This window comes from Gymnoscopelus microlampas, assembly GCF_963454915.1.
Source record: "Gymnoscopelus microlampas genome assembly, chromosome: 2".
Taxonomy (NCBI): domain Eukaryota; kingdom Metazoa; phylum Chordata; class Actinopteri; order Myctophiformes; family Myctophidae; genus Gymnoscopelus; species Gymnoscopelus microlampas.
Window position 1 is genome coordinate 14,809,042 of NC_139939.1, and position 27,095 is coordinate 14,836,136.

The following is a 27,095-nucleotide window of genomic DNA, read 5'->3' on the forward strand; positions in this document are numbered from 1 at the left end:
CTCCATCTGTACTTTATACTGTAGGTCCACCTGATCCCCAATACACCAACAGGACAAGCACATCAGTTTAATCACTGAGCATGTGTATGATGTGTGCATCATGGTGATGTTTGCCTCATCATGACTAGTATCCACCGTCAACACTGAAGGTGTACAGTATGCTCAGTTGCTCACCAGCCTCTGCTTAATGTTCTTGCTCTTCAAGATGACATCTTAATAGGGTAAAGGACATTGCTATTCACCCATTAATTCACAATTAATGGGTGACTTGGGTGTGTGTGTGTGTGTGTGTGTGTGTGTATGGGGCAGACACATGCTTCATGCGAGTGTGTGAGTCCGGCCTGTTTTTAGCTCCAGAGCCAAAAGAGTAGTTTTATGTCTCCCCAGGACCCAATCTAGTGAAAAAAAGCAGATCTACAAGTTCACAACGAGGCTGTAGATCAGCTATTTCCACTACTTTTTCTAATTTATGGAATTTGTTTGATTTGATTTTTTATTTCCTGAAATTATTTTGGAAAATCAATGAATTTGTTTTTAACTCATGAAAAGCTTTGCATTTTAGGGGGGGTTGAAATAATAATAATTAAAAGTACAAAACAAAAACATAATGGGATATTCACTCGTGACCCATAAAAATGTGTCCGCGACCCACAAATGGGTCCCGACCCAGTGGTTGGTAAACAGTGAATTATAGCGTAGCCTACCCAATTTCAACATGCCAGGCTGAAAGTGGTAGGCACGTCTACACACATACTTACGGTAGACACCCCGGAAGTAAACAGAAACGTAAAGATCCACGAGATCTCGGTCCGAGAACAACAACAAACATCAGTTTGGGATTGAGCTACTATCAATATTATTATAACTGTATTACTATATCATTGCACCATGTGACGATCGCCGCTATAGAGCCGTTTCGTTCTGAATAAAGAAAAGCTTCACAGCCGTGGGCTATACAGACAGACAGACAGACACGATCATGGCGAATAGCACTAATAATAATTACGCGAGTTTCCACAACCAGCTCGCGTCCATCATGGAGGTGCTGGCCAACGCCGCGGTGGCAGAGATCTGCCAGCTGGTGGACGACGGCTACGGCTCCCTGAGGCTGGAGATCAGCAGGACCCAGCGGGAGAACCTGGCCCTGAAGAGCAAGCTGAGGCTCATGGAGATCCGAGCACCACGACCCGACAGGACAGCAGCATCATCAACATCATCCTCCTCCTCATCCACGAAGAGACCACCCACCGTGACCCCCATGCTGATGGTCACCTGCACCAGGAAAGGTAAACTCAATGGTGTAAAGTACATGTACTCACTACAATTTACAACAACAATAATAATAACAACAACAATAATAATTGTAGAATGTACAATTTTGAGGTATTTTTTACTTTACTGGAGTATTTCCAATAATCCAATTTTCAATACTTTTACTTCTACTCCACTACATCTCAGAGGCAAATATTGTACTTTTACTCCACTACAATTATTTGAAAACTTTAGTTACTTCGTAGATTTTTATTATTATTACAAAACATACACTAACCACTTTAGCTCTATATACATTTCGACCATTTAATGGCCGATCTACAAGCTCACAATGCGTTGTGAACTTGTAGATCTGCTAATTTCAAAGATTTTAATACATTTTATACATTTCAAAACTTGGGAAATGGGACATTCTGCAAATTGAGTACTTTCTACTTTTGGTACTTTAAATACATTTTGATACCAATACTTTTGTACTTTTACTCAGCGACATTTTGAATTCCGGACTTTTACTTTACTTTACTTAACAGAGTATTTCTACATTGCAGTATTGATACTTTTACTTAAATAAAAAAATGTAGTACTTTTCCCACCACTGGGTAAACTGTCACTGTCACATCTCTCTCCAGCGCTAAACTTGCAATCCACAAGTTGCATGTCCAACGTGGGATTCGGACGTCTTGTAAACTATTGTAGGTGTCGTACCTAGCTATCCGACACACAGATCTATTTCAATCATCGGGTGTGTTTGCATGCAGTATCTGTGGAATCTGTCTTGGGACGTTGTTCCTCATATCATTAATTCACAATGATGTTTCTTATGTCAGATCATGTTGGAGAAAAGCATCCCACCACTTTGAAAACAGCTGGAAGATCGTCCATACTGGAGAACACTGGCTCTCACACGTCAAGGGTAAGTGTTGCGATGACATCCTACTATAATTCTAGTAAGGGTGCGTCTGTCTGTAGTGGTGAGTGAGTAGGTGAAGCTACCCGGTTCTCCTCAGTGGCTGGAGCAATTGCTCTGATTTTGCACACAGCCATTGACCATTACCATCTGAACTTAACTGTGGAGCCCGTTTTTCAATTTCACCAAATCTCAGCTTCTTATTAGCGTTTTTGTGTCAAACACTGTCGCCATGGTTACGGGGCTGCCCAGCTATGGGACGAACTGCCTCCCGGGTTGCCAGATCATGTGCGCATATCCCCCCACGGATGCGTCGACCGGGTATGGTCTAGTTGCCTATAATATGGTTAAGCAGTCTCTTTCTGCTTTACTCTAGCTCTCTCCCCCAAATGTCTTTCTGAGTTATGAAAATGCTTGTCATTTGTGCGTAATGCAGATCTTGTAAATAATTGTAAGTTTGAATGGTAGTAGAATTGATCTGCTGTAATCAGTTTGATGTACTGTACATACAGATACCCTGCTCAGGTTTGTGTTCATCACGGTGCTGATGTTATATATCGTTGCTGTCAGGCCGAAATCTTGTATCTCCATATTTCATCGTTTCATGTTTTTTCGTAAATGAATGCTCTACTTTGTCACATGACATTGTCGCACAAAAGTAGTGAAAATATCCGATCTACAAGCTCACAAAGTGTCGCATCCCAAATGCGTTGTGAGCTTGTAGATCTTGGAGGCTATTTTTTGCCAGTTGAATAAACTGAGTTCACCAACAGTATAATGACCTGCCCTAAATAGGGTGGCCAGGTTAAATGTGGTTAAGTTTGTCTGTGGGTTTTAATTCAATATTTAACTAATTAAAAGTTTTAACAAGGGCTTCATTGGAACCACTGGAACACTTTTCAACATGTCATGCAAGGTTTCTTCCCGACAGCAACAGTGTGTGTGTGTGTGTGTGTGTGTGTGTGTGTGTGTGTGTGTGTGTGTGTGTGTGTGTGTGTGTGTGTGTGTGTGTATAAATAAATTAATATTCATTCACAGTTTCACACAGAATAAAAAGAGCCACATCAGTAACATTGACATTGATGTTTGTGTGTCAGTCTGTGGTTGTGACAGACACTCCAGTAGATCCCGATGTGATGGTGATCAAGGAGGAGAGGAGGCTGGAAGATGAGCCCACAGGCTGCAGCGTGGCAGAAGACCATCACAGGACACTAGGGAGCAGCAGTACGTATTAGAGCCAGACTGATACTATATCGGCCATTATTTGACTTTGGTATCTGCCATTACGCAGACACCGAGTTGTAGTTTTCAAACATTTGTTTTGCAGCTATGATGCAACAGTTAATCAAACTTATTGATAATAAAAAATGATCAATTTGATTAAAATAATCAATATAGCGAAAATAGCCGATCTACAAGCTAACGCGTTGCAATACTATGCATTGTGAGCTTATCACCTATTTCACTATTTTTGTTTAATCAGACTAAAATATTGACTAAATCGTGTTGATTCATCAAGGTATATGAAAATATATAAAACAATAAATAAAAAACACATGCTTCTCAATGAATCGATTAATCAAAAAGTAATTGACCAAATAATCATGAAGAAGATAATAGATATTTGCAGCCCTAATCTGAGAAGCTATTGGCTCAGTATAGAAGGCGGTTCTCTTTACTCTGGGAGCATTCCTCCTGAGTGACCTCATCAGTAGCTCCAATACCATTATGTGAGACGTAATTGTCTATCGTCATCCAAATGCTATTTTAGAGACCTCTCCATTCCACACACAGTGTGGAGAGTTTACGGACCTGACAGTAGTGTTTAAAGAATGGAACTGTTGATGCAGTAATTTAGGCCCTGGAGCCGTGGGGTTATGGGGCAGGGTTTATGGGAGGAGAGGTATTTATTAGGGGTGTAACGATACGTTTTAACAACGATTCGATACGTATCACGATACTTGGTTGTCGATACGATACATGGACGGTACAGGTTAATTTAGAACGATACGATACGTTTCGATTCAGTGATTTAGTCGATACGATACATGAACGATACAGGACAGGTTAATTTAGAACGATACGATTCGATTCAATGATTTAAAATCGATATAGTAACTATTTATTTACCCAAAAATTCTGTGTGAAATATAAATACCTGGATACTGGATATAAAACCCTCTTTCTCTTTTTTCTTCTTAAAAGTACTTAGTATTGATAAAAATGTATTATTTGCATTGCAAAACGATTCGATATGATTATTTGCATTGCAAAACGATTCGATTCGATACAAAGTCAAACGATACGATATTTTGCTGTTTGCATATCGATAGTAGATCGTTGAAAATTCAAAACAATTTTTCGATGCAGTTACTATATCGTTACACCTCTAGTATTTATGTAAAAAAAATCATATTTAAATGCAGTGCGGCACACTTGCGGTAACCTTGAATAAAGTGAAGTTACATTAATACAATCACAAGAAACTTTAAGAAGATGCAGTGTGCCATGGCGAAGTCCCACCCTCACAAAAAGGCTGATGTTAAAATGAAAATTAAATTAAGATCATTTACCAAGTGGAGACATAACTGATTAAGTTATTACATTTGTATAATTATTATGTTGGAGTATGGCCAAAGCCATCTCTGCACATAACTAGCAGGAGCGGTAGGAGCTACTAGCGGTACGTTGAGTTCTGTGTTCAATTATTGTCACATGCCTACACTTTATTATTTTTTTTAAAGCTGAAGTCCTTTGTAATGCAGGAAGCTGGAGCATGTTCTGTAGGTCAGGGCTGTAACTGGCTGTTAGCTCAATTTACTCTGTAGGTGAGAACCATTTCAAATAAAATACAAGAGACCCAGAATGACATTCCTCCTTATACGACACAAATCTCCCCCTAGCCAAGAATAGCTGATCTACATGCTCACAACACTTTGCGACTTGTTTTGAGCCTGTAGATCAGTTATTTTCTCAGAATGTTCGCCTGTTATGACATGCCCAGAACGGCGATGCTACGGTTTAACATCCACCACAGAATATCTGAATGTAAATCCAGTAATTTCCATCATTATGACATTCTCTTGCTGACTTTTTTCAATGTTTTCTTTTTTTCCTCTTGTTCTCTTGAAGTTGGACTTCAGAACGCCGATGCGACCCCAAGCATCAGTGACACGGAAATGCCCAGAATAAGCCTCTCCGGGCAGTACGAAACGGAGGACTTCACCGAACCCCCGCCTCGACAACGACAAGACGGGACCGAGGACGACGACGACGATGCCCTTAAAGCTCAGAAGGCAGACAGCGGATATGACACCGATATACAGCAAACACAACAGTCGGACCGAAACTGTAGACTACTAACAAGGGACTCCGCTCCAAGCTGCGAAGTGTACGGTGGCAGAGCCAACGAAGTCGCAGACTTGACGGCGTCACAGCAAGACGTGGGAGATGTGGTTCTGTGTGGCTCGTTCTCTGTCAATGCCATCGCCACAGATTTCGGAAGTAGCACAGGGACTGATGCACAGAATCCACTGGCAAAAACGTGTGATACAGACGTGCCAACGCTAAAGACCAGAACGAACGGTTTGTACGGCACACTGCCACCGTCTCTAGTGGCAGAGTGGAAAGTAGAGGAAGGCACCGCAGCTGTTAAATTAGAGGCAGACACGCTGTCGCCTTGGTCAGATGGGAGCGCTTTTAGCACCGGCCTGTCTTTAGTTCCCCTTCAGAGAAATGACAGGGACGACATGCAGATGATTAACAGTAAATTAGTGACTGACAATGATAACGGCCTGTCCTCGCCAAGTCACCACAGAGAAAACGACTCGTCCGGGAGTAAAAACAGCGAGCTGGACACCGGCGGCTTCGACTCCTCTTCCTTCGACGACCTGTTCTCGTCCCCAGAGGTGGCCAGATCTCTGACGGCTCCTCACAAAGACTCGGACGCGGACGGACCGGAGGAGCGGCTGCCGCCGCCGTCGTCGTCGTCCGCTTTTCCGTTCCTGTCCACTTTCGGGAACCCGTCTGCCTCCTCCTCCTCCTCCTCGGACCGTCGGGCCGACGGCGGCTTTCGCAACCCTTCCTCCGACTCCAGATGCAGGCCCTTCATGGCCAACCCGGAGCACGTCTTCAGCTGCCAACAGTGCGGGAGGCTCTTCACCAACACCAGGGACCTGCTGGTGCACCAGAGATCCCACGCCGGGGAGAGACTCTTCCACTGTCCCATCTGCCGGAAGCCCTTCCTGCACCTGCACCAGCTCAAGACGCACCAGCGTGTCCACACGGGGGAGAAGCCGTTCAGCTGCACGCAGTGCGGGAAGCGCTTCTCCCAGTCCAGCCACATCAAGAGGCACATGAGCGTCCACACGGGGGAGAAGAGGTACAGCTGCGGCCTGTGCGGCAAGCGCTTCTCCCAGTCGTGCAGTTTGAAGGTCCACCAGGCTGTTCACACGGGAGAGAGACCCTATAGCTGCACACAGTGCGGCAAGAGTTTCTCCGTGCTAGGGAACCTGGTCAGACACCAAAGTGTTCATATCAGGAAGTAAAACGAGGGACAAATGATATGTTGTTAACACAAAATGGGTTCTACATTATTGATGTTGAGTCTTATGCAAGTGTAATACGTGTATTAAGTCAGTAGAGGTCCTTATCATCTCTGTTCATATTAGGGAATGTTTTATGTGTGCCGTCTTCGCTGAATAATGTGCGCTGTTGCAAATGACAAATGTATTTATATGAAATAAAATGCTATTTCAAACATGTACAGTTGTACTTTTCTTAGGTGCCACAGTTATGAATAAGCAGGATTTCCAGTTGTTGTACTTTTGTGTATATTACTTATATTACATATATATATATATTACGTATATTACATTACAATAATGCAGATAAAAGGGAATCCCCTTGTCCTGGGGTGATATTGTGCTTATGATCTTCAGGCAGTATTACTTGTCAACCAACCAGTAAGTGTCCTACTCATTAGAGCTATGGGGTCCTACCAAACACCAAGGTCTAAATGTCTAGTAGAGTATGGAGACCACCTCAACCACTGCAGATGCCCTAGTTATGTTGTTGTTGATATACTCTACCATGCAGTTAAAATAAAGTTTTTGTTTTATATATATATATATATATATATACACACACACACACACACACACACACACACACACACACACACAGTGGTGGAAAAAGTACTCAGGTTTTTTACTTAAGTTAAAGTATCCATACTGCAATGTAGAAATACTCTGTTAAGTCAAAGTAATCAACATGTACTTGAGTAAAAGTATTCAAAAGTACTTAGAGTACCAAAAGTAGAAAGTACTCATTCTGCAGAATATCCCATTTCACAAGTTTTCAAATGTATAATGTCTGCCTCTGAGAGGAGAATACCAGTTGCTGCACTTTGGAAATGATGCTGAATAACAAACTGACGTCATCAAACGGCGACCGTGTCTCGCACCCCCGAGAAGCGCCAGCAGCCAGCCAGCCACCACAACAACACAGAGAACAGATCTGATCTGCAGCAGGTCGACACATCAATCACTGCACGCCGATCAGCCTTTTTATACATGTAGATCCGTCTGGGACGTCCGTCCCCGTCCAGACGCACAGCGACAACAACAGTGCGTGTATGCGTGTGGTGTCTATGTGTGTGTGCGCTGCGCTGTGCTGTGCACATGAACGGCTAGTTAATTAAATGTCTCTGATGATGGCGGACTGTGTTGGCTTCCAGGCGCAGATCGCCTCCATCATAGAGATCCTGGCCAACTCGGCCGTGGCGGAGGTCTGCAAGCTGGTGGACGACGGCTACGCGGCGCTGCGCTCCCAGATGGACCGGGAGCGGGAGAAGAGCGAGAAGGAGAACGACGCCCTGCGGCACCGGCTGCGAGAGATGGACGTGAAGATGAGGAGCTACGAGAGGAAGATGAGGAGAGGACGCCACAGCAGCAGCAGCAGCAGCCAGAGCCAGAGCCAACAGCAGCAGATCAGAGAAGAGGCGACGTTTAACAGGCCAACAGAAGGTATGGTGACTCTCTGACATGGTATATAGATGTTCCTCAGATCATGGAGCATGAGCAATCCATCCATCCAATCAATCCATTGGACGGATGGTTGCTCATGCTCCATGATCTGAGGAACATCTATTGCGTGTCAGACACTTGACACTGTGACACTGTCTGTTCATCAGGCACTTAAACCCCAACGCCCCCCCCCCCCCCCCCCCCTATTCTGAGTGGAACATTAGCCACTGGCTAATAGCCAGACATAGCCTGTCTGCAAGCTTATGAGCTCGTATTGTGTTGTATTGTATTTCTTGGCGAAGAGATTTGGTGTGTAGACGAAGGAAACAAGAGCAGCAGACCACGTCCAGTTGCAACTGGACCGTTTCGCTAACCACAGAGGGTGTGAGTGGTTACACTGTAATAGACGATGCGTGATATTATTAAGTAACAACAGCGTCTGTGACAGTGCTTAGCCTGTTAGCCAGGGTTTGCTCGGGGGCCAGATGGCACAAACGTGTCTAGCTTGTGTCTGTTCTTTTTGGCAAGCGACACTGTAGTACTACGGAGTATAAATCCTTTTCATTCATCAGGCATCCTCCTCCTCCCTCTACCCAGCTGGATGCTGACAGCACATGGCCATCTCTCTCTCTCTCTCTCTCTCTCTCTCTCTCTCTCTCTCTCTCGCTCTCCCTCTCTCTTTCTCTCTCAGCTGTCATCTACCAGTGAGCTGGTTAAATTGAATGTGGTAAATGGGGGCACATCTTTTATTTGATTTTAATGTTATGCATAGGCACGTTGTTGTGAACCAAAAAATCTGGACACCAAATGAATAGCTTAAAAACGTCCCACAGTGTTCGAAGGGCATATGAGAGGATAAAGACGCAATACAAATACCCCCTAAACCATCAAAGTAAACATAGTACAGTTTCCCATGCATTAAATGGCTCTCAGGGGACACTTTTAGCACATTGATGAACCCCTCCATGACACACCATTGTACATCCCTGATTAAGTATAATGACTTTAGCCTGAAACTATCATTAGACTACAACGATGCAAGTCGGGAATACATGACCGCCCGTTTGTGAAATGCAACATGTTGTCGTGAACATATTGGCGCAGCGGCACAAACGTGACGCAAATCTCCGCCAATGCTCCGAGGGGTCGCGTTGGCCAATCAGTGAAGCTGTTGCCTGCCCTACACCCCTTCCGAAACACACAGGGATTCGGTTCGTCCTAGTCCCGGGGACAGACAGATACAGACATTTGTGTTTTTTTCGGTTCTCAGAAACCGTTGATTTGACCAACATGCCCTTGGGCACTGCAGTGCAAACCCCAGGGGAACATGATGGGACACACTCGCCGAGTTTGTGGCCATTTCGGTCGGACGGCGCCCGAGTTATGCGCTGGACACACAGACGTGCAGAGATTCCATGAATTAATAATATTGTTATTACTATTTGCTTGCACTGCGGTGTTTGAGACAAATGTGTTGTTTTTCTTGTCATTGTCTTAATGGTGTAACATGAAGGCCATTTGTTCCCTAGTCATAGAGAATATATAGTCTGTTCTTGAGCTCCACACGCTGATCTTATCATTTTAAATCCATCTTACCTTTCTAGCTGATATGTCGTTATTATTGTACCTGTACTGGCAGGGCTAAACTGATTGTGAATCAGCAGTTCTGCTCTGAGCTGCTTGATGAATGGATAGATACTGTTCCTTTGGTACTACTGCCTGCTTGCCTGAACTCTCCTCTTTTGATCTTTGATGGCTTTGGGCTTGGATGTGTTTTCACAGAAATTGGCATATCATTGTACCACAACAGGCTATACTGGAGTATAACCTGTTACTATACAGGCTATACCTGAGTATATTGGAGTTGAAATCCACTATCACATGAACACAACTTGAAAATTGTTCATTATTAGGCTACCTAATTGGTAAATGACAGTGCTGTACTTTATTATGACCCTACAGCATCCTGTGGTAATTTCCCAGTGACAGAAGATCATCAGCCAAGGGTGGCTCCTCTTCCTGTCGTCTCTGAAGACATCCAGACATTCCAACACATGGCAAAGGTGAAGTCAGATATGAGCTGTGTTTTATTTATTATTATTATGTATTGTTTTTACACACCACTATTCATTTCCGAGTAAGATAGATGATGCCTTTCCTTCTATTTATTTCAAACTGCTTTGTATTTTGTGTCTCAAGCTGGGTTGTCGTACTTTTTAATGTAGCAGTATGAAACCTAGGCTATTCCAGGTCAAGGGGACAAATTAGAATTTGGTTGGAAAACTTCAAATTAAACTGCAGTCTAAGGCCATGTTCACACTGTCCTCCCTTAAAACAGACCTGTTTACATTAAAACCTATGCGAAATGACCAAAAGGCGACTGCCTTTAAAAGGCACAGTCAGCTTTTTTTGGTCAAGCAGAGCACTTTCAAAAGCTGAGACAAGTTTAACTCTTTGAGAAATGCGCATGACTTGGACCACTCAACAGGTATTCAAATTGCCCCTCGCTTATCCTGAAGTAAAAGCGTTAAAACGAGCTTCCTCCAGACGGAGCTCCTGGATGAGTTTGTGTCTGTAATTTTTCAGCATAAAAAGCACTCTAGGCAGCGCTTCTTCTTCATAACAGGCAGTGTGAACACTACCTCTCAGGTAGTTTCTTTGTCTCTTGTACTATTATAATGCTATAAAAAAGGCAAAGAGTCACGACAGTCACTCCATTAAAAAATACAAATAAAAAATGTGTTTATTCACAAATGTCTTTAATAAATATAAAGAGCTTTTGTGCCTCTCTTGCCATTTTCTGTAATATGGATATTTGTCGTTTTTGTTGTTGCTGCTAATAAAATACGACACCATGTGAGAACTTGCAGGTTTTTGTTCTTTTTAAGTCTTAATATTTGTAGTTGCCTCTTGCTGTTTGATCACCAACCTTTGTTAACACTCTTATAAATGGTATTCAGTCCACTGCTGTGCTGGTCTGGATCTTGCGGGTTTCACGTTCAAAGTGAATGGGGGCCGACAGATGTGTTTGATTTTTGGATTTCATCCCAACAGGAGGACGCTCAGGCACTGCCACTCGTCAAGCAGGAAAGAGTAGAGAGAAGCGACTGCAACCTGGACCTCAAAGTGGAAGTCAACATCCGAGCAGAGTGTGGCCTGTCTTCTGGTATGTATGTGTGTGTGCTACTCAACTGAACTGCTTGATTGATGGACTCAAAGGCATTTGTTAGTTTTTTTTAATAAAGTTCTGAATCCATCAAATGTTTATAGGACCTAATGATGATATAGCGGCGATTTTCAACCTGTGGGCCGGGGACCACTGGTGGTCCGTGAGGATATTGCATGTGGGCCCTCAAATAATTGGTATACAGTAGATACAGGCTACTATACTGCAGATTGACATACAAAGTACATACTATATCTCTGCTGTCGGGCAGAAACCAGCTGTGTCCAAAATATTAACCTTTCAGGAAAAGTAATAGTAATAACACAATACTGCCTCATCAAAGTTGGTATGGTGACTTCATACATTGTCAGATACTTGAATGTGTCCTTATATTATCCCTTTACCCAAATAGGGTAATAGAGGGGTAATAGAGGTTTTCACCATTTGACCATTAATGTTTTCGTCCAAAGTTGGAGTTAGGAGTGGTTTGACGACAGTTTTGAGGAGCCAATGGAGTTAGGAGGTTTAGTCAGAAGCGCTTTTTAATACTTTGCATTGGTTCAATATTTGTAAAATCCACACACAGACGTAAAGGGTGTTCAATAGCACTGATTTATTAAAAGGGGGGGGGGGGGGAGTAGAAACATGGAGATAGCTGGTTTCTGCCCGACAGCGACAATATAATGTACATACAGGCTACTGAGAGATTACATATATAAGGGTATATAGACACAGGCTACATAGATACATACACATACAGGCTTCCAAGTTCTAAGATGTCAGTGGTAGGCAACAGGCCCACCAGCTACAGTATAATATCTAGCTCAACAAATGAAGTTGTAAATAACATACGATATCTGACTTTGAACCTTAAACCAAGAAAGAGCTCTTGTTCAAAAAAGGAGTATGACTGTTTGTTTCCAGATAAAATGTTTCCAAGTGCCACATTCAGGGTGGCCAGCACAAAATTATTCCACAAGCAATTCTGTATGCACCTGTAAAATGTGATTCTATACGCATTTCTATTTCTATTTTCATCTTAATGTATTAACTTTCATAGTATTTTAGCTATTATTGTATATAAGTTTGCATGTTCCAGGTCCTAAATTAGCCAGAGATTGTGTTTTTTCCCACATCTAATGGTGTGGAAAACAATTGGGCCGAGGCCAAACATTCACTGTTGATAGGCCCATCCAATGGGCTATAGTACATCAGTCGTATTGCATTCAAAAGGGTTTTGTTGAAAGAAATAAAGAAAATCAAATGTTTGAAAATCTACCTCAGGGTGGCGCTAGAGGAAAGGCCATGGGTTTCACCAAAATCAGTTGAGTTCCTCCTGCAATCTGCCAACAATTAGATCATGAGTTATCCTGTGTGCACAGTAAAGAGCAGCGCAGACAAGGTATGTCAATGAAATGGTTAGGGTTTACCTTCCAAGGAGATTGAATGAGGGAAGGCCACAGGGTCATAGCAGAGCTTGTAGATCGGCTACTTTTGAGTATATGTTTTAAGTGGTTAAGACCAAGATGTGCAAGGTTTTCAAGATTGAATATCCATGCTGCTTCTCTTCTCAGTAATGAGATATCCATGAGAAATCTTTTTCAATGGCCACACAATGTAAAGAGAACCAGCTGACCACACACTGAAAAAAACAAAAGACTCTCTGACAGTTTGTTTCTCTCTCATCGCATCTCGCTCATCCATTAGACTTGGAACCCAACGAGGACGCCAATAGTGACGAGAGTCCTCTCTCCACCAGCGTTGGCGTGCCGGCCATAACGCAGACCTCCTCTCCCTGCGCCGAAGCCACCATGGACTTGACCTGCAGGCCCCGAGCCAAACGTAAGCCCGCCAAGCCCGTCGGTTGTTTGGTCCCTGCTGGCGGGATGTCCGTGGCGGGCAGAAGCTTGACGGACGTGGCCCTGAAGCTGGACGCCGAGTCGGACGAAGTGAGCGAAAACGACCACCAGACCTCTCAGCTGTCGGGCGGCTCGTCGTCGGACGCACCGAGCCCAGAGCGCCTCAACAGCCTGGGGCTGGACCTGGCCTGGATGCAGGAGAGGGTCAGCCACCTGGGGGCCGCGTTCGCCGTGGCCCAGCTGGGCCTGGGGAACGTGGACGCGGCGGGGGGGCACCCCTCAGCCGCCTTCCCTTCTCAGGGGGGAGTAGCGGACAACCTGGACGCCGGCCCGCCCACCATGCTGTTCCCCGGCGGCGCGCACGAGATGGCCGCCTTCGCCGCCTCGTTTGACATGGCGTCGGCGGCGCCCCCGCCTCCCCTGCCCCCGCCGGCTCCCCCCGCCGCCACGTCCGGCGGAGGCCAGAGGCGGCCTTTCAGGAGCGGAGGCGGCACGGCCGTGGCCGGGGTCAAAGATCCGGCGGCGTGCGCGGTGTGCGGCCGCGTGTTCCCCAGCCCCGCCGCCCTGGAGCTCCACCAGCGGGTGCACACGGGGGAGCGGCCCTACAGCTGCCCACACTGCGGGAAGGGCTTCGCTCAGCCCAACAACCTGCGGGTCCACCTCCTTATCCACTCTGGGGAGCGCCGCTACCACTGCTCCCTGTGCGGGAAGAGCTTCATCTCCTCCAGCCACCTGAAGCGCCACCGCACCGTGCACACGCAGGAGAAGCCCTACACCTGTGCGCGCTGCGGACAGTCCTTCAGCCAGATGTGCAGCGTGCGGCGACACCGGCAGCAGTCGCAGTGCGGCGTCTAGGCCCAGAGAAAGGGGCTTGGTTTTATGGATAGTTGCGTGCGGGTGTCGCGTGCCGAAAATAATAGATCTGCAAGCTTGTAGGAGCTTGTATTTTCGATGCATGACACCCGTGCACAATCAACAATGTATAAATCAGGTAAGAGAGACCCAGAGCAGGCGCCGCCGGCTTCCTTGTAAAGGACGGGCTAACTACGCCAACGGTGAAAGGAAAATCCACATCACCCTGTAACGGAGTTCCCACGTCCCACCGATGTGGTCTGACAATATCTGTGAGCATGAAAGCAACCTCTTTCCTTATGCTAGAGACCAGAGAACCAAGGTTGTGACATGAACAGATCAAACTTTGAACCCCTCAAAAAAAAAAAGAAGCACTTGTTCATTGAAGTAGTTCTAATCAGTGAATTCTGTTTTAGTGTGGATTATTCCAGTGACATAAACATTGTTCTTGTTTTCAAGCAGAGAGGCCTGGAAAACATGGCCGACTAGTGTTCGAAAGAGAGTGCAGTAAAAATGGAATCCATCCTATCGTAACAAAGAAAAGTCTTTTTGAAGACTATATTCTATCATCTTGGTTTGATGTTTTAAAGAAAAACATGGCCGCAGTGGGTTAACATTCTATGTAGGTTTACACTTAAACTTTGGAGAAAGTGTGTGAATTCTGGGCAGTAGTCAAACAAACAATGGAGATGCTACAAACTAAGTCGATTTAAAACATGCTCATGTGGTCTTTCCACATGAGATGTGTCCCTTCAATTCTGTCCTTGGTTTATATCAGACTGACCACTAAAACCAGATGCATACTAGTAGATGTACTTTTATTTCCCTTCAGTTTAAGGACAGCTTACACTACAAGATTTCATTACTTACTGTACAGGGAAGTTAGTGTGCCGGTTTTAAGATACAAACGTTCTGCTATTAAGGTGAATTCAGATTTTTTTGTCACACAGTGGGTGAATGATTTTAAGCATTACAGCTCTTGCAAAAATGCACATGTTCAATCATATCAAGATTGATAAAGAAAACATTATTTTCTGGTCTGCGATGGTTCAAAGAGTGCTATAGTTTGTTAGAATTAGACTCTATACATGTTTTGGATTATTACTATTATGGCTGCATAACTACTTCAGATGAAGACAGTGTTGGCTGCAATATTTTGTTCGATGTAAAGTTGTTTCCATAGTTTAGAAGAAAAAAAACATCTGCTGATGCTCTGCAAAATCAGTGGACAAAAATGTGCATTGCATGCGAAAGAAAATCTTTATTTTTATTCAGACTACTATTACCATCCAATATTCTTTAAGCACTGAGTAGAAAATGATATAGGACATAAGCCTTTTTCCTTTTCATATAGTGAAGTCACAAGTGGATTTGACTGTAAGCACTGTGTTCCTACTATCTAGTACTTGCTAGTGGTCAACTGCACACTGGGCCTTATGTTGACTGCAAGCTGATAGTGTGTAAGGCTATGTTCACACTTGCAGACCACATCTGATTATTGGCCTATCCAGATTGATATCAGATTGGTTTATAAAGTCTGAACAGCAAAAGAAAAAGAAGAAAAATATGTGGAAAGTAATTTTTAATAATCAGATTTGAACCACATTGCTATGTGGTTTGAAATGCGATTCAAATTTGATTTCCTAAAATGCATTTCAATTGGGATACTGGGACAGGGAAGCCTGATTTGATGGTAAAGTTTGACTTACAAAAGTCAAGTAAAGTAAGAGCACATTAAAACACGAGGACGCTATAATGACGTGACTGCTGATGGAACCTGTGACATTCCATATTTTAACGGGTATGTTATCATATCATGTTGATGTTAAGATATCGCTCCAGTCAGGCCATCATGTAAATTCACATACTGTAAATTGTGGTGTTCCCAGGAGGCTTTCTCAAGACACACATAACTTGAAATTCTGGTGAGACGGTACATTTTGGTGCTTTCTTAGTTCATGAAATCTTGTAGTGTGAGTCCATCTTATGGGGCAGTTTCAGTGAAAACGCTCCTGGCTTTGCACTTTCCCATAGCAGTTCATGTAGGTTTGGTGGTTACTGTATGTACATCGCACTAGATGTGTAGTATACTTTATATCTTTATTATGCCTTAAGAACAAATCCTGATGTGCTTGTTCTAATATTTTAATATCCATATTGTCACTGGTGATTACTCCACACCTTACTTCCAGAACATGGATATTGTCCTTTTTTTTGTTTGTTCGTATGTTTGTTTTTTGGAAGGTGAGTTAAAGTATAAATGTCACATGTTGACTTGAAGATGAACTGAATTAGATATGTGCAGTACAGGGTGCTCGGGTGGGTAAACTTCCTGCCCACCACCACAGAGACTAGGGGTTAGAATCGTCTGTGGTGCATCAGGCTTGGCTGCACGTTCCAACAAACACAATTGGCCATGTTCGTGTAGGGGGACAATCTTTGTCGCTGCACCAGTGAAACTCCTCACCGGCAGGTGAAAAGAAGCGACAAGCCATTCCATGAGTATCACCATACCATCAGTGTAAAGACCAACCAGTAGGGGTCAGCAGGGAGAAGATTGCACATTTGTTGGGGGAAATCAGGGAATTGGCATAATGACTATATTGAAAGAAAAGGGGGAAAATTGCCACGCAAAAAAAAACTATAATTGCAAGCAGCAGCCGAGGTGATGAATTTGGCTGTACGGAACAGATATCTCTTTAGTTTATTTTCAGTTTTTGTATTCTGCTCCTGTGAGAAGGCAGCCAAAGTGCACTCAAAAATCCTTCACTCATAATGCCACCTTAATCTCAAGACCACAGCGATACAAGTGATGTAGGTCATAAACGTACTACTTTTGCTAGAGAAACGTCTTTTAAAAGAAAAGTTAAATTTCTTGGAGGTAAAATACCTGTTGCCTGGATTTGATAATTTGACATTTTAATGGACAATACTGTCAGTGTGTGATCACAAGTGTTTGAGTGCAGCCGTTGGCAGGCATCAGAACCATTTTGATCAGTCTGTGATTCTATTGGTACAACCTTCTTTGTCTTTTCAACGTTAAGGCTGTCTACCCCAACATTTTCAAGGTTAAAACCTGAGGGGCAAGAATCCTGTTGTCTGAATTAATGGTTTATGATTAAAGACTGTATAAATGTAAAGAAAAAAAACAACAACTTACAACAACAGAAGTGTTTGTATGTGTAGCTGTATGGAAATATTTGGCACTAGCTGTAGCATTCACAGCCAGAAAACATTTTGCCTTCTAGTATTATTTGATGACATGTTATAGTGTTTAAAATGTATGGCTATTATTATTAAACATATAAACGGTTTGAAGATACCATGACTCTTCTATGGATTCCTGTTCTTATGGTATTTCTATATTATAATGAAGTATACCGTCAGGCGGGAACCTTGTATCTCCAATTCTCCATATTTCAACTTTGTATATTATTTTTCCATAAATGAATGCCCTGCTTCATACATCAAGAGAAGCCTGTCCAGGGTCAATGTACACGGTCGGGTTCTTCTTTTTAACCAATAGTTAAAGCCTTGAGTAGTGGTTCTCAAAGTGCGGTCCAGGGGCCGTTAGGGTTCATTGAGGGGGTTCCAAATTGACCCTTAGAAGTCTCGTCTCTGAGAGTGTACAAATAGGACCAAATGGACGTATTTGTACACCCTGAGTTATGGGGTCCTTAAAAAGTTTGAGAACCACTGCATCTTTGTGTCATAAGCCCTTCTACATCTTGTGTTGTCCCTGCTTGGTGTCTCTTTCCCTCGCTTTTACTGCTTTGCTTTGAGTGGGTGTGGTGGATTAATTGATTGATTGATTGATTGAATACTTTATTAACAGTTCGCAAATAGTACAGCGGTACAGTTACAAGTAATGCTAAAAGGATACACAATGCATTCTGTATTTTCAAGTGGGATGGAAGAACGAAGCCGGTGCAAGAAGAAATAACTTGTTTGATCTCCTTTCCCCCCCTTGAAACATAAGCATAAAGCTGTCCTGAGGGCTCATGCCAGCTCCACATCTGATTTGATATGATGAGGCTGCTGGACTCTCAGGGGGTCCCCACATGATTTTTGGGGGTCCCCAGATGACAGTCAAGAGACAATTTAAGGACTTTTCAGACCTTTTTAATACCTAAAAAAAGAAAAGAAAACTATACTATAAAAACTGGTCAAACGTCGGCCAAATTGTCAAATATTATAAGAAAGAGGCAACAATTGTGAAAATAGTCAATCTACAAGCTTGTAGATCTGCTATTTTCACAATATTTAGCTGTGGAACCGAGGCAAACTAAATGTAATGCCTCAACTCCTACAATTCCAAGTGCCCTAGTTCCAATATGATTATTTTGTGGGGTCACGGCCTGAAAAGGTTGAGAATCACTGCCTTGGTGGGTAGAGAGGCCGTCTGGCAATAGAAGGTCACTGGTTCATATACGTGTGTGTGTGTGTGTGTGTGTGTGTGTGTGTGTGTGTGTGTGTGTGTGTGTGTGTGTGTGTGTGTGTGTGTGTGTGTGTGTGTGTGTGTATGTGTGTGTGTGTGTGTGTGTGTGTGTGTGTGTGTGGTGTGTGTGTGTGTGTGTGTGTGTGTGTGTGTGTGTGTGTGTGTGCGCGCGCGCGTGCGTGTGCATACGAGTGTGTGTGCGTGCGTGCCAGCGTCTGTGTGTGTGTGTAGGCCTGTTTAATACATTTTTTATATGCAATAGTGTGAACGGTATCTAACAGGTACCCTCGAGTGCTGATCACGATCATCTGAGCAGCAATCAGCTGGGTGAAGCTGAAAGTGACGGCTTGGGCCTATTATCATGAGCTAATGATGAGGTGAAGAGGACAATGTTGTGTTTGTGTCTCTATCAGTGGATGTCTCCAGAAACGCCAAGCCAGGCTGAGAAGGAGCGACTTGGTCAAACCAGGTTGAATGCGCGTTCACGTCTTCCGCAGTAGACTATGAGGTCAAGCACAGACTTACTGACCCTGAAGCGCGGATGAGGAAGTAAATCAAATACTGCTGCTGTTATAAAACGGAGAGAATACTTTGGGGGGCAGTAGTGGGACTGAATGTGTATACCCCCGAAATATAGGCTATATTTACTAACCACTGCTCTTTACTTAAATTTCATAATTAAATCGTCATATAAATAAATACAGCCTAATTATTATAACAGAATTCTTCATACTTAAAGCATAATATATAGTAATAGATCTAAACAGTTTGATGAAAGATGGAAGACCAGAGGAAACTGGCTTCAGAGAGACAATAAGAGGAACTGCAGAGACGATTACGAGGACCGTATACCTCCCAGCCAACACACACTCTCTCTATTCCCTCCCTCAAAACATGAAGTGATTGTGAACAGGAATATCTGCTGATCACTGCTGAAATACTTCTGTAAGGAACCATGTATGCCTAATGATGATATTATCCATAGCAGAAGTGAAATTTCAACTGGGAAATACAGCCTTCAGAATGGAATGAACAACTTCTTCTTCGTAAGTATTATTGATCTGGCAACCAGTGATTCAGGCTCCTACAAGTGTGGTTTTTACTGGGAGGACCATAACATCCGTACAGATGTCCGCACAATACATCTCAACGCTAAAGATGGTGAGTTTTACGGTATCTAGAGCAATGTTATTGTTATGTTATTGTCTCCGCCAGGCCGAAAGGCATGGCGAGAGAGTATGTTTTGCCCCCTGTCCGTCCGTCCGTCCGTGTGTGTGTGTGTGTGTGTGTGTGTGTGTGTGTGTGTGTGTGTGTGTGTGTGTGTGTGTGTGTGTGTGTGTGTGTGTGTGTCCGTCCTGTCCGTGTGTTAACAGCTAATCTCCGGCACCGTTGGCCCGCTCGCTGCGAAACTGTGCACACACACTCCCTGGATGCCAATTCAGAACCTCTGCCCCAATTTTTTCACATGGGCCTGTTATAGCGCCACCAGGAGGCCGATTTGTGCAAAAAACATGTTTTTACATTACTCCTACAGATTGTATCCAAACGTCATGCAAATCGGTACACAGTATCTCTATAGTCATGTGATCAACACGGATCTGTCCGATTTTCCAGATTCAATCCTCATTGGCTAAGGTTGTCTTCCAAAGTTTGCAGGATTGGTCCGTTTTGAACAAAATGCCTCAAACTATGAACGCAGCGTGCGATTTCCGTGAAATTTCACACGCACATTCCCACTATAGGTCGAGGAAGAAATGCCACCCTTTTCACATTGGCCTGTTATAGCGCCACCAGCAGGTCTAATTTAGCAAACACATTTTTGTAACAAAATGCCTCAAATCATGAATGCAGTGTTTCATTGCCGTGAAAGACCGTGACCTGAGAATAAATGGCACCCTTTTCACATTGGCCTATTATAGCGCCACCAGGAGGCCAGAATAACGTACCGGACCTGGCGGAGACCTGTGCTCCGAGGAGCACTTTTTCTAGTTTATCTTTCATATCGTATCATGTCTACAGTTAAAGGGGTATTTTAAATTTGACTTTAACACTATGGGGTCATTTTAAAGTCTACCCAGGCTTTTGTTGCTGGTTTCAATATTTAGATATTTGATATCTATTTGATCAGACACGTCCCCTCTTATATAAGCCCATTCAACTTAAATCTCCATTGACCATGTTAGATTAATTGAAAACAGACGTCCCTGGTTCTTGTGACTGATATTGTCCTTCTAACGTGTGAGAGGGCCTTGTTTTTATATTTTCTTTTTTTTAAGTAATTGAAAAAATAAAAACACACACGACAGTATCAGGCACCAGAACCAGGGATGTGTTCTTATATACCGTATACACTGTAGGAGAGAGGGCGTGTCGGATAGAATTAATAGCAAATATTAAAATATTTAACCAAGCAACTTAAAAACTGTCTGGGGTGCACACAAAACCCTGAGTTGACATTAAAATGACCCAAGAAGTGTTTTCAAGGATAATACACCTTTAAGTTTGCATTGATGTTCCCTGTTTGTTGTTGCAGCTGACGCACCATTTACAGTAAAGGTGTGAGGTCAGATTAGACTGAGAAGGGTTCACTCAAATATTGACATGCCTAGTGCCTGCCCTCCACCGCGGAGGTTGTGGGTTCGAATCCACCGTGGTGCATCCGGCTTTGTTGAGCGCCTATGCGAAAACAATTGACCCCTGTTCGGGGGAGGGATAGCCGGGCGGGGAAGATGACATTTGTCACTGCACGTACTCCTACGGGCTGGGGCGGCACCTGTTAGCAGGGAGTGTTGGCCGGGAGGAGTAGGACGAAGGCCCTGCGTCCTCCCGGTGGGGGCTCCTCACTGGCAGGTGAGTCTGTAGGATACAACAGCAGTGACAACACAGAAATGTGTTGGGGAGGAATGAATTGGCATATATATATATATATATATATATATGTATATATATGTATATATATATATATATATATATATATATATATATATATATATATATACATATATATATATATGTATATATATATATATATATATGTATATATATGTATATATATATATATATATGTATATATATATATATATATGTATATATATATATATATATATATATATATATATATATATATATATATATATATATATATATATATATATATATATATATATATATATATATATATATATATATTGACATGGGTGTACTGAAGTTGCCTTTCTCCTTTCCAGGGTATCAGCTGCCTCTACTACTGATAATGTGTGGAGCTGCGTTGCTGTTTATTGTGTGTGTTGTCGTACTGCAGCTTCACAAATACCACAAGTCAGGCTCATGTCAGGATGAAGAGGTTTGTTTAGCTTTGTTTGTCCACGTCCAAGGAGAACTTTAGCCTCCAGTGGTTCGCAAACGTTTTGGGCTCAGGGCACCTATTGGGGCGGCCACAGCTGATTGGTTGGAGAGCCTGCCTGGGAAGCTGGAGGCCCCGGTTATCCCAGGTTCAATTCCAGGCCAGCAATGTGTCTAAGACAAGTGTCCCTGAGCAAGACATTTAACCCCAAACTGCTCCCCCTCCGCGCTCCTCTGTGGGCAGCGATCAGCTGGGTGAAGCTGAAAACTGAATCACAATGGATTATTAATCATTCATTAATTCATCCATGGCACCAAATACATTGTTACTTTTCACTCTACCACTTTATTATGGCATCTTTCACTACTTTTATATTTAACATAGCAATGACAGTCTCTACTATACCTATTTGTATCATCATTTGTGTTATTATTATTATTATTATGATTATTATAAGATGGGGATGGTCAAAGATGAAAGTGCACGTTCAGGGGTGTGTAAATGCATTTTACTTTCCTTCCAGATATGTTGTGAGGAAAACGTGAGACAATGGCCCTATCCCTTTCGGTTAAAACCGATTGTATAATTTGCCTGTATCCCCCACCCAGATGCAGATCCCTTCTGTCTATATGACGATGAATCCCATTGGAAGTGTTGGACTTCAGTCTAGCTGCGATCACGTGCCATCAGACAACGTAGCAGCAGCATCATTGCCTCCACCAGTGGTGGACAGTAACTAAGTACATTTACTTGAGTACTGTACTTAAGTAAATGCACTGCATCAGGAGGACCACAACTGATTGGACTCCACTTCCACTCTGTATGAGTACAGACCTGCAGTGATGGAAGAAGTACTCACAGAAGTACTCAAAGTACAAAAGTATTGGCATCAAAATGTACTTAAAGTACAAAAGTAAAAGTAGTCATTATGCAGAAGGCATAACGCATTGCTTTGCGACGCGTTGTGTGCTAGATCGGCTATTTTAAAATCTCCAACACTGTATATAAGTCTGAAGTGGTTTTATAATAATAATCAAAATCTACAAAGTAACTAGTATCTCAAGTTTTCAAATAATTATAGAGGCGTAAAAGTACAATATTTGCCTTTGAGATGTAATGGAGTAGAAGTAAAATTATGGAAAATTGTAAGTACTCCAGTAAAGTAAAAATATCAGTACTTGAATAAATGTTAATTTCCACCACTGCAGACCTGAATCATGCAAAGACCTTACACACCAAACGAGAGAAAGGGGAAGATGATGCAGTGTGAAATACAGAGGAAATGTCAACCACTAAAGCCCTATATTTCAAAAATAGCATTTAACTACAAGCTCACAATGAGATATATTGCAATACGTTGCAAGCTTGTGATGAGGATCTGATGAGAAGTATAAGGTGGCTGGTTTGCACTGTAAGAATGATCCTTTACAGCCATGTGTCCCAAATAAAATGTTTAATACTATTTGCAGCTATACATAACCAATAAAGAAAGGCACACAACCGAAACAATCACAGCTTCATATCGGTCAAACTGTACGACATAAACGTAATGTGCTGGGCTAATGATGACTGGTGAAGAGAGACAATATTGTATTAGTGTCTCTCTATCAGTGGATGTCTCCAACCATTGACATATTAACCACTTTTAACCTGCCATCCCTATATTTGAGTCATTATAGCCACAAAAAAAAAGTTAAATGTCAAAGATTTTCAGAAATAGCAAAAATAGCTGATGCGAGCTCACACCATGTTGTAATACGTGCTGTGAGCTTGCAAATTGGCTATTTTCGCCCCTTTCTGACACCATTGTACAAAGTATAAAATAGGGCCTAAGTGGTAATGTTGCTGTCCATTGTGATTCATGCCTCTGCTTTAAATACATTACATTACATTACAGTCATTTAGCAGACGCTTTTATCCAAAGCGACTTACCCCTCTGGTCATTCATTTCTTTGGGGGATATTTTCTTTTATGATATTTATCTCTGCTTCTGGTCAGACTGATCATTTCTTTTTGGGAAATGTAGACTGTAGTCTGATATGTTTGATATTCATATTTGATCATTCCTGTTGTTTTCTTACTCTTGCACAATTTTCATAGTGCCTTTTTGCTACCCCTTTAAAACTGTTTTGCTCTTCCATTCTCTGTTGTTTCTATGCTTTTTCAGAGTTGCCCTTGAACATTTGTTTAATATTTATATATAATGTTTGTTTTTTTTGAATATTCATTAAATGTTTTTGGTAGACATTTGTACAAAAAAATGCATTAATTATTATGACTCTCATGCAGTTCTCACTGCATGAGTTACTTTTCTCCAGGTGGGATAGGGCAGTGTGTAGTGTCGGGCAGGAGACAACCTGCAGTCGATCAGCTTTTTCACATGCTTCTCAAAGAATTTGCTCCAAACCCATGCCTAAACTTAAGCAAGCTAACAGCGTCTAACAATAACGAAAATGTAATTAAACCACGTCAAACCCAAGACCTTAATGCATGTTCAACAGATGCATTTAGTATTTGTGGAGGATAAAAGGAAGAGAGGAACAGTTCATCTATACAGTTATATTTAACATCATCATAACTCGGTACTCAGAAAATGTGTCACTTTTGTGTGTGTGTGTGTGTGTGTGTGTGTGTGTGTGTGTGTGTGCGTGTGCGTGCGTGCGCGTGTGAGGGGCTCTAAACAGTTTGATGAAATATGGAAGACCAGAGGAAACTGGTTGCAGAGAGACAATAAGAGGAACTGCAGAGACGATTACGAGGACACATATTGTATCACACAGTGATACAACATCTAGCATCACCCGTTTGCATTGAGAAATGGGGAAAGTCAGGGTAAGACGAGACACAACGTGTGGATGATTCTGAACGACATTGAGATGGTGCTCCTGAACATGCTCATTCTTCTGAGTGGTAAGTATTTATATGTTATACCGATACTGTATGTTATACCGATCCCAGCCAACACACACTCTCTCTCTCCCTCCCTCAAAACATGAAGTGATTGTTAACAGGAATATCTGCTGACCACTGTCCACCATTGTTTTCTAGGGTTGTGTGGTGCTGAGTCTCAGGATGTGAGAGTGGAAGGGGTGCCGGGAAGCGAAGTCACAATCAATTGCTCTCATGCCTGCACACTTGGTCGTTTGAAATACTTCTGTAAGGAACCATGTTCTGATGATCTTATCCAAAGCAGAAAACAAGGAATAGTTTCAAATTGGAAATACAGCATTCATAATGGAATAAACAACTCGTTCTTTGTGAGCATTATTGACCTGTCAACCAGTGATTCAGGCTCCTACAGGTGTGGTGTAAGACATGGATGTCACACATTCCGTAAAGTACATCTCAACGTTAAAGATGGTGAGTTTACAGTATCTACAGCGATGTCGTTTTAGGACAACATTGTGTAATAATCTCCCTTTCATAATTGCTTGTCTACAGTTGAGATTGCGTTGAGCTTCCCTGTTTGCTGTAGCTGATGCACCATTTACAGCAGGGGTTCTCAGAGTGGGGTCCGGGGACCCCCAGGGGCCCTTGAAGGGGCTCCAGGGGGTCCCCTGAAAAACGAGTTAATATACTGTATAGCATCAAAATCTATTTTACCCATTTAGCCCTATTTTAGGCTTAAAAAACCTGTACCAAAAAAAAGATCTACAAACTCACAATGTGCCGCGATGCAATGCGTTGTGAGCTTGTAAATCGGTTTTAAAAAAAGATCTCTTAAAAAATGTGGAATAATTTAGATTTTTTTTTACACAAATCTTCTCTTAGGCCTATGGGGCTCATATTTTCAGATGGGGTCTGCGGCCAAATACACAATCTGGGGGTCCTTGACATGAACAGAAGAAAACTACCGCACACCGTCTTCAATTGCAGGAAAATACTTTCATGGGAATATTACGTTTCGAAATGATTGTTGTTATTTTTCCATTAAAATCATTTTAAAGCAGACGGTGTGTGCAGAAGTTTTTTCTGTTCGCGTTTGGGCCAGCTTGATCTTCTCCTACGCACCTGTCGCCTTTGTAGGTGTACAAACGACTTGCTTTTTGGAGGGATCCTTGACATGAAAATGTTTGAGAACCACTGATTTACAGTAAAGGTGTGGGATCTGATTAGTCTAATATTGACGTGTGCGTGCGTGCATTCGTGCTTGCGCGCGCGTGCGTGCGTGTGTGTGTGTGTGTGAGAGAGAGAGAGAATCCTAAACAGCAGGTGGACTGAACTTAACATTCCTCTTTTCCAGGGTTCGAGCTGACACTTGTTGTGTTAATGTGTGAAGTTGCACTGCTGTGTGTGTGTGCTGTCACACATCATCTGCTAGTCAAACACCACAACTCATGTCAGGACAAAAAGGTTTGTTTAGCTTTGTTTGTGCCAGATTCAGTTTTTTCTTTTTTATATCAAGTTGTAAAGGATAGGTTATCTTATTCATTATTATATCATATATTTGTAATCTTTCATTTTTTTTTACACATTTCACCATATAATGCCTAAAATAGGGACGCCAGGTTGAAAGTGCTTAATTCATAAGCGTTTCTGAACAATGCCAGCACGGTAATAGCGCACAATGTTGACAAATCAGGTTGTTTAGCTCAGACTACCTGTTGTTTCACCCAGATCCAGCGCCACATGTCATCTGACTATGTTACGATGAGTCCCGCTGGAAGTGTTGGACTTCAGCCTAGCTGTGGTCATGTGCCGTCAGACAAGACAGGAGTAGCGGTGTCAACACCTCCACCACCACCACCACCACCACCACCCACCTTCTCCTCCCAAATCAACCTGATCATTGGCGAGCCTGCTGATGTCAGCAGTGACTATGTGAATGTCAGCATGATGACAGTACCCAAGTCTCTGTCTGCAGGAAGCCCCCCATCTACCATCACCTCAACTCAACAACCATACTGACAGATCTGGGAGGCACTAAAGGGATATTTGACTTTCAAACATGTTTGGGGTCATTTTAACCTCTACTCTGGCTTTTGTGAGCACCCCAGGCAGTTTTGTATTCAGTATTTAGATATTTGATGTTCATTTGATCAGACACGCCCTCTTTCCTATACAAACCGATTGTAACTTCAAACTCCATTTTAACCATCAAAAACAGCCGTCCTTGGCTCTGGTGATTGGTATTGTTATTTCAATTACTTTTTTTTAACTAATTAATTAATACATTTTTGTGTTAAATTATTTTCATTTTTAAAAAAAATCTAAAAAGGTAATTTAATCCCC

General features: G+C 42.7%; 3 protein-coding genes across 4 annotated transcripts; all 3 read left to right on the plus strand.

The window, feature by feature from the left end:
- The first annotated feature begins 785 nt into the window (after positions 1-785).
- On the plus strand, positions 786-6,901 carry LOC311059658 (uncharacterized protein). Its single transcript, XM_084077672.1, has 4 exons — positions 786-1,286; positions 2,100-2,185; positions 3,277-3,403; positions 5,312-6,901. The coding sequence occupies exons 1-4, from the start codon at positions 980-982 to the stop codon at positions 6,724-6,726; spliced, it is 1,935 nt and encodes a 644-aa protein (XP_083933798.1). The 5' UTR covers positions 786-979; the 3' UTR covers positions 6,727-6,901.
- A 768-nt stretch (positions 6,902-7,669) lies between these two features.
- On the plus strand, positions 7,670-17,368 carry LOC311059700 (uncharacterized protein). 2 transcript variants are annotated; one of them, XM_084077727.1, is made up of 5 exons: positions 7,670-7,806; positions 7,917-8,205; positions 10,168-10,268; positions 11,260-11,371; positions 13,079-17,368. In XM_084077727.1, the coding sequence occupies exons 2-5, from the start codon at positions 8,013-8,015 to the stop codon at positions 14,083-14,085; spliced, it is 1,413 nt and encodes a 470-aa protein (XP_083933853.1). In that variant the 5' UTR covers positions 7,670-7,806; positions 7,917-8,012; the 3' UTR covers positions 14,086-17,368. The 2 variants fall into 2 exon arrangements, with proteins under 2 accessions (XP_083933853.1, XP_083933852.1); XM_084077726.1 differs by having other exon boundaries at positions 7,680-8,205.
- Positions 17,369-24,666: 7,298 nt separating this feature from the next.
- LOC311059868 (uncharacterized protein) lies at positions 24,667-26,895 on the plus strand. Its single transcript, XM_084077967.1, has 4 exons — positions 24,667-24,773; positions 24,912-25,223; positions 26,107-26,216; positions 26,481-26,895. The coding sequence occupies exons 1-4, from the start codon at positions 24,719-24,721 to the stop codon at positions 26,769-26,771; spliced, it is 768 nt and encodes a 255-aa protein (XP_083934093.1). The 5' UTR covers positions 24,667-24,718; the 3' UTR covers positions 26,772-26,895.
- Positions 26,896-27,095: the final 200 nt, after the last annotated feature.

Bases quoted from the DNA above. Each gene is read 5' to 3' on its own strand.
- LOC311059868 (XM_084077967.1), top strand. From the start codon at position 24,719: ATGATTCTGAACGACATTGAGATGGTGCTCCTGAACATGCTCATTCTT. The intron at 24,774-24,911 runs GTAAGTATTTAT...ATTGTTTTCTAG, and splicing joins CATGCTCATTCTTCTGAGTG to GGTTGTGTGGTGCTGAGTCT. The intron at 25,224-26,106 runs GTGAGTTTACAG...CCTCTTTTCCAG, and splicing joins ACATCTCAACGTTAAAGATG to GGTTCGAGCTGACACTTGTT.
- LOC311059700 (XM_084077726.1), top strand. From the start codon at position 7,881: ATGTCTCTGATGATGGCGGACTGTGTTGGCTTCCAGGCGCAGATCGCC. The intron at 10,269-11,259 runs GTGAAGTCAGAT...TCATCCCAACAG, and splicing joins CATTCCAACACATGGCAAAG to GAGGACGCTCAGGCACTGCC. The intron at 11,372-13,078 runs GTATGTATGTGT...CTCATCCATTAG, and splicing joins AGAGTGTGGCCTGTCTTCTG to ACTTGGAACCCAACGAGGAC.
- LOC311059658 (XM_084077672.1), top strand. From the start codon at position 980: ATGGCGAATAGCACTAATAATAATTACGCGAGTTTCCACAACCAGCTC. The intron at 2,186-3,276 runs GTAAGTGTTGCG...TTTGTGTGTCAG, and splicing joins CTGGCTCTCACACGTCAAGG to TCTGTGGTTGTGACAGACAC. The intron at 3,404-5,311 runs GTACGTATTAGA...GTTCTCTTGAAG, and splicing joins CAGGACACTAGGGAGCAGCA to TTGGACTTCAGAACGCCGAT.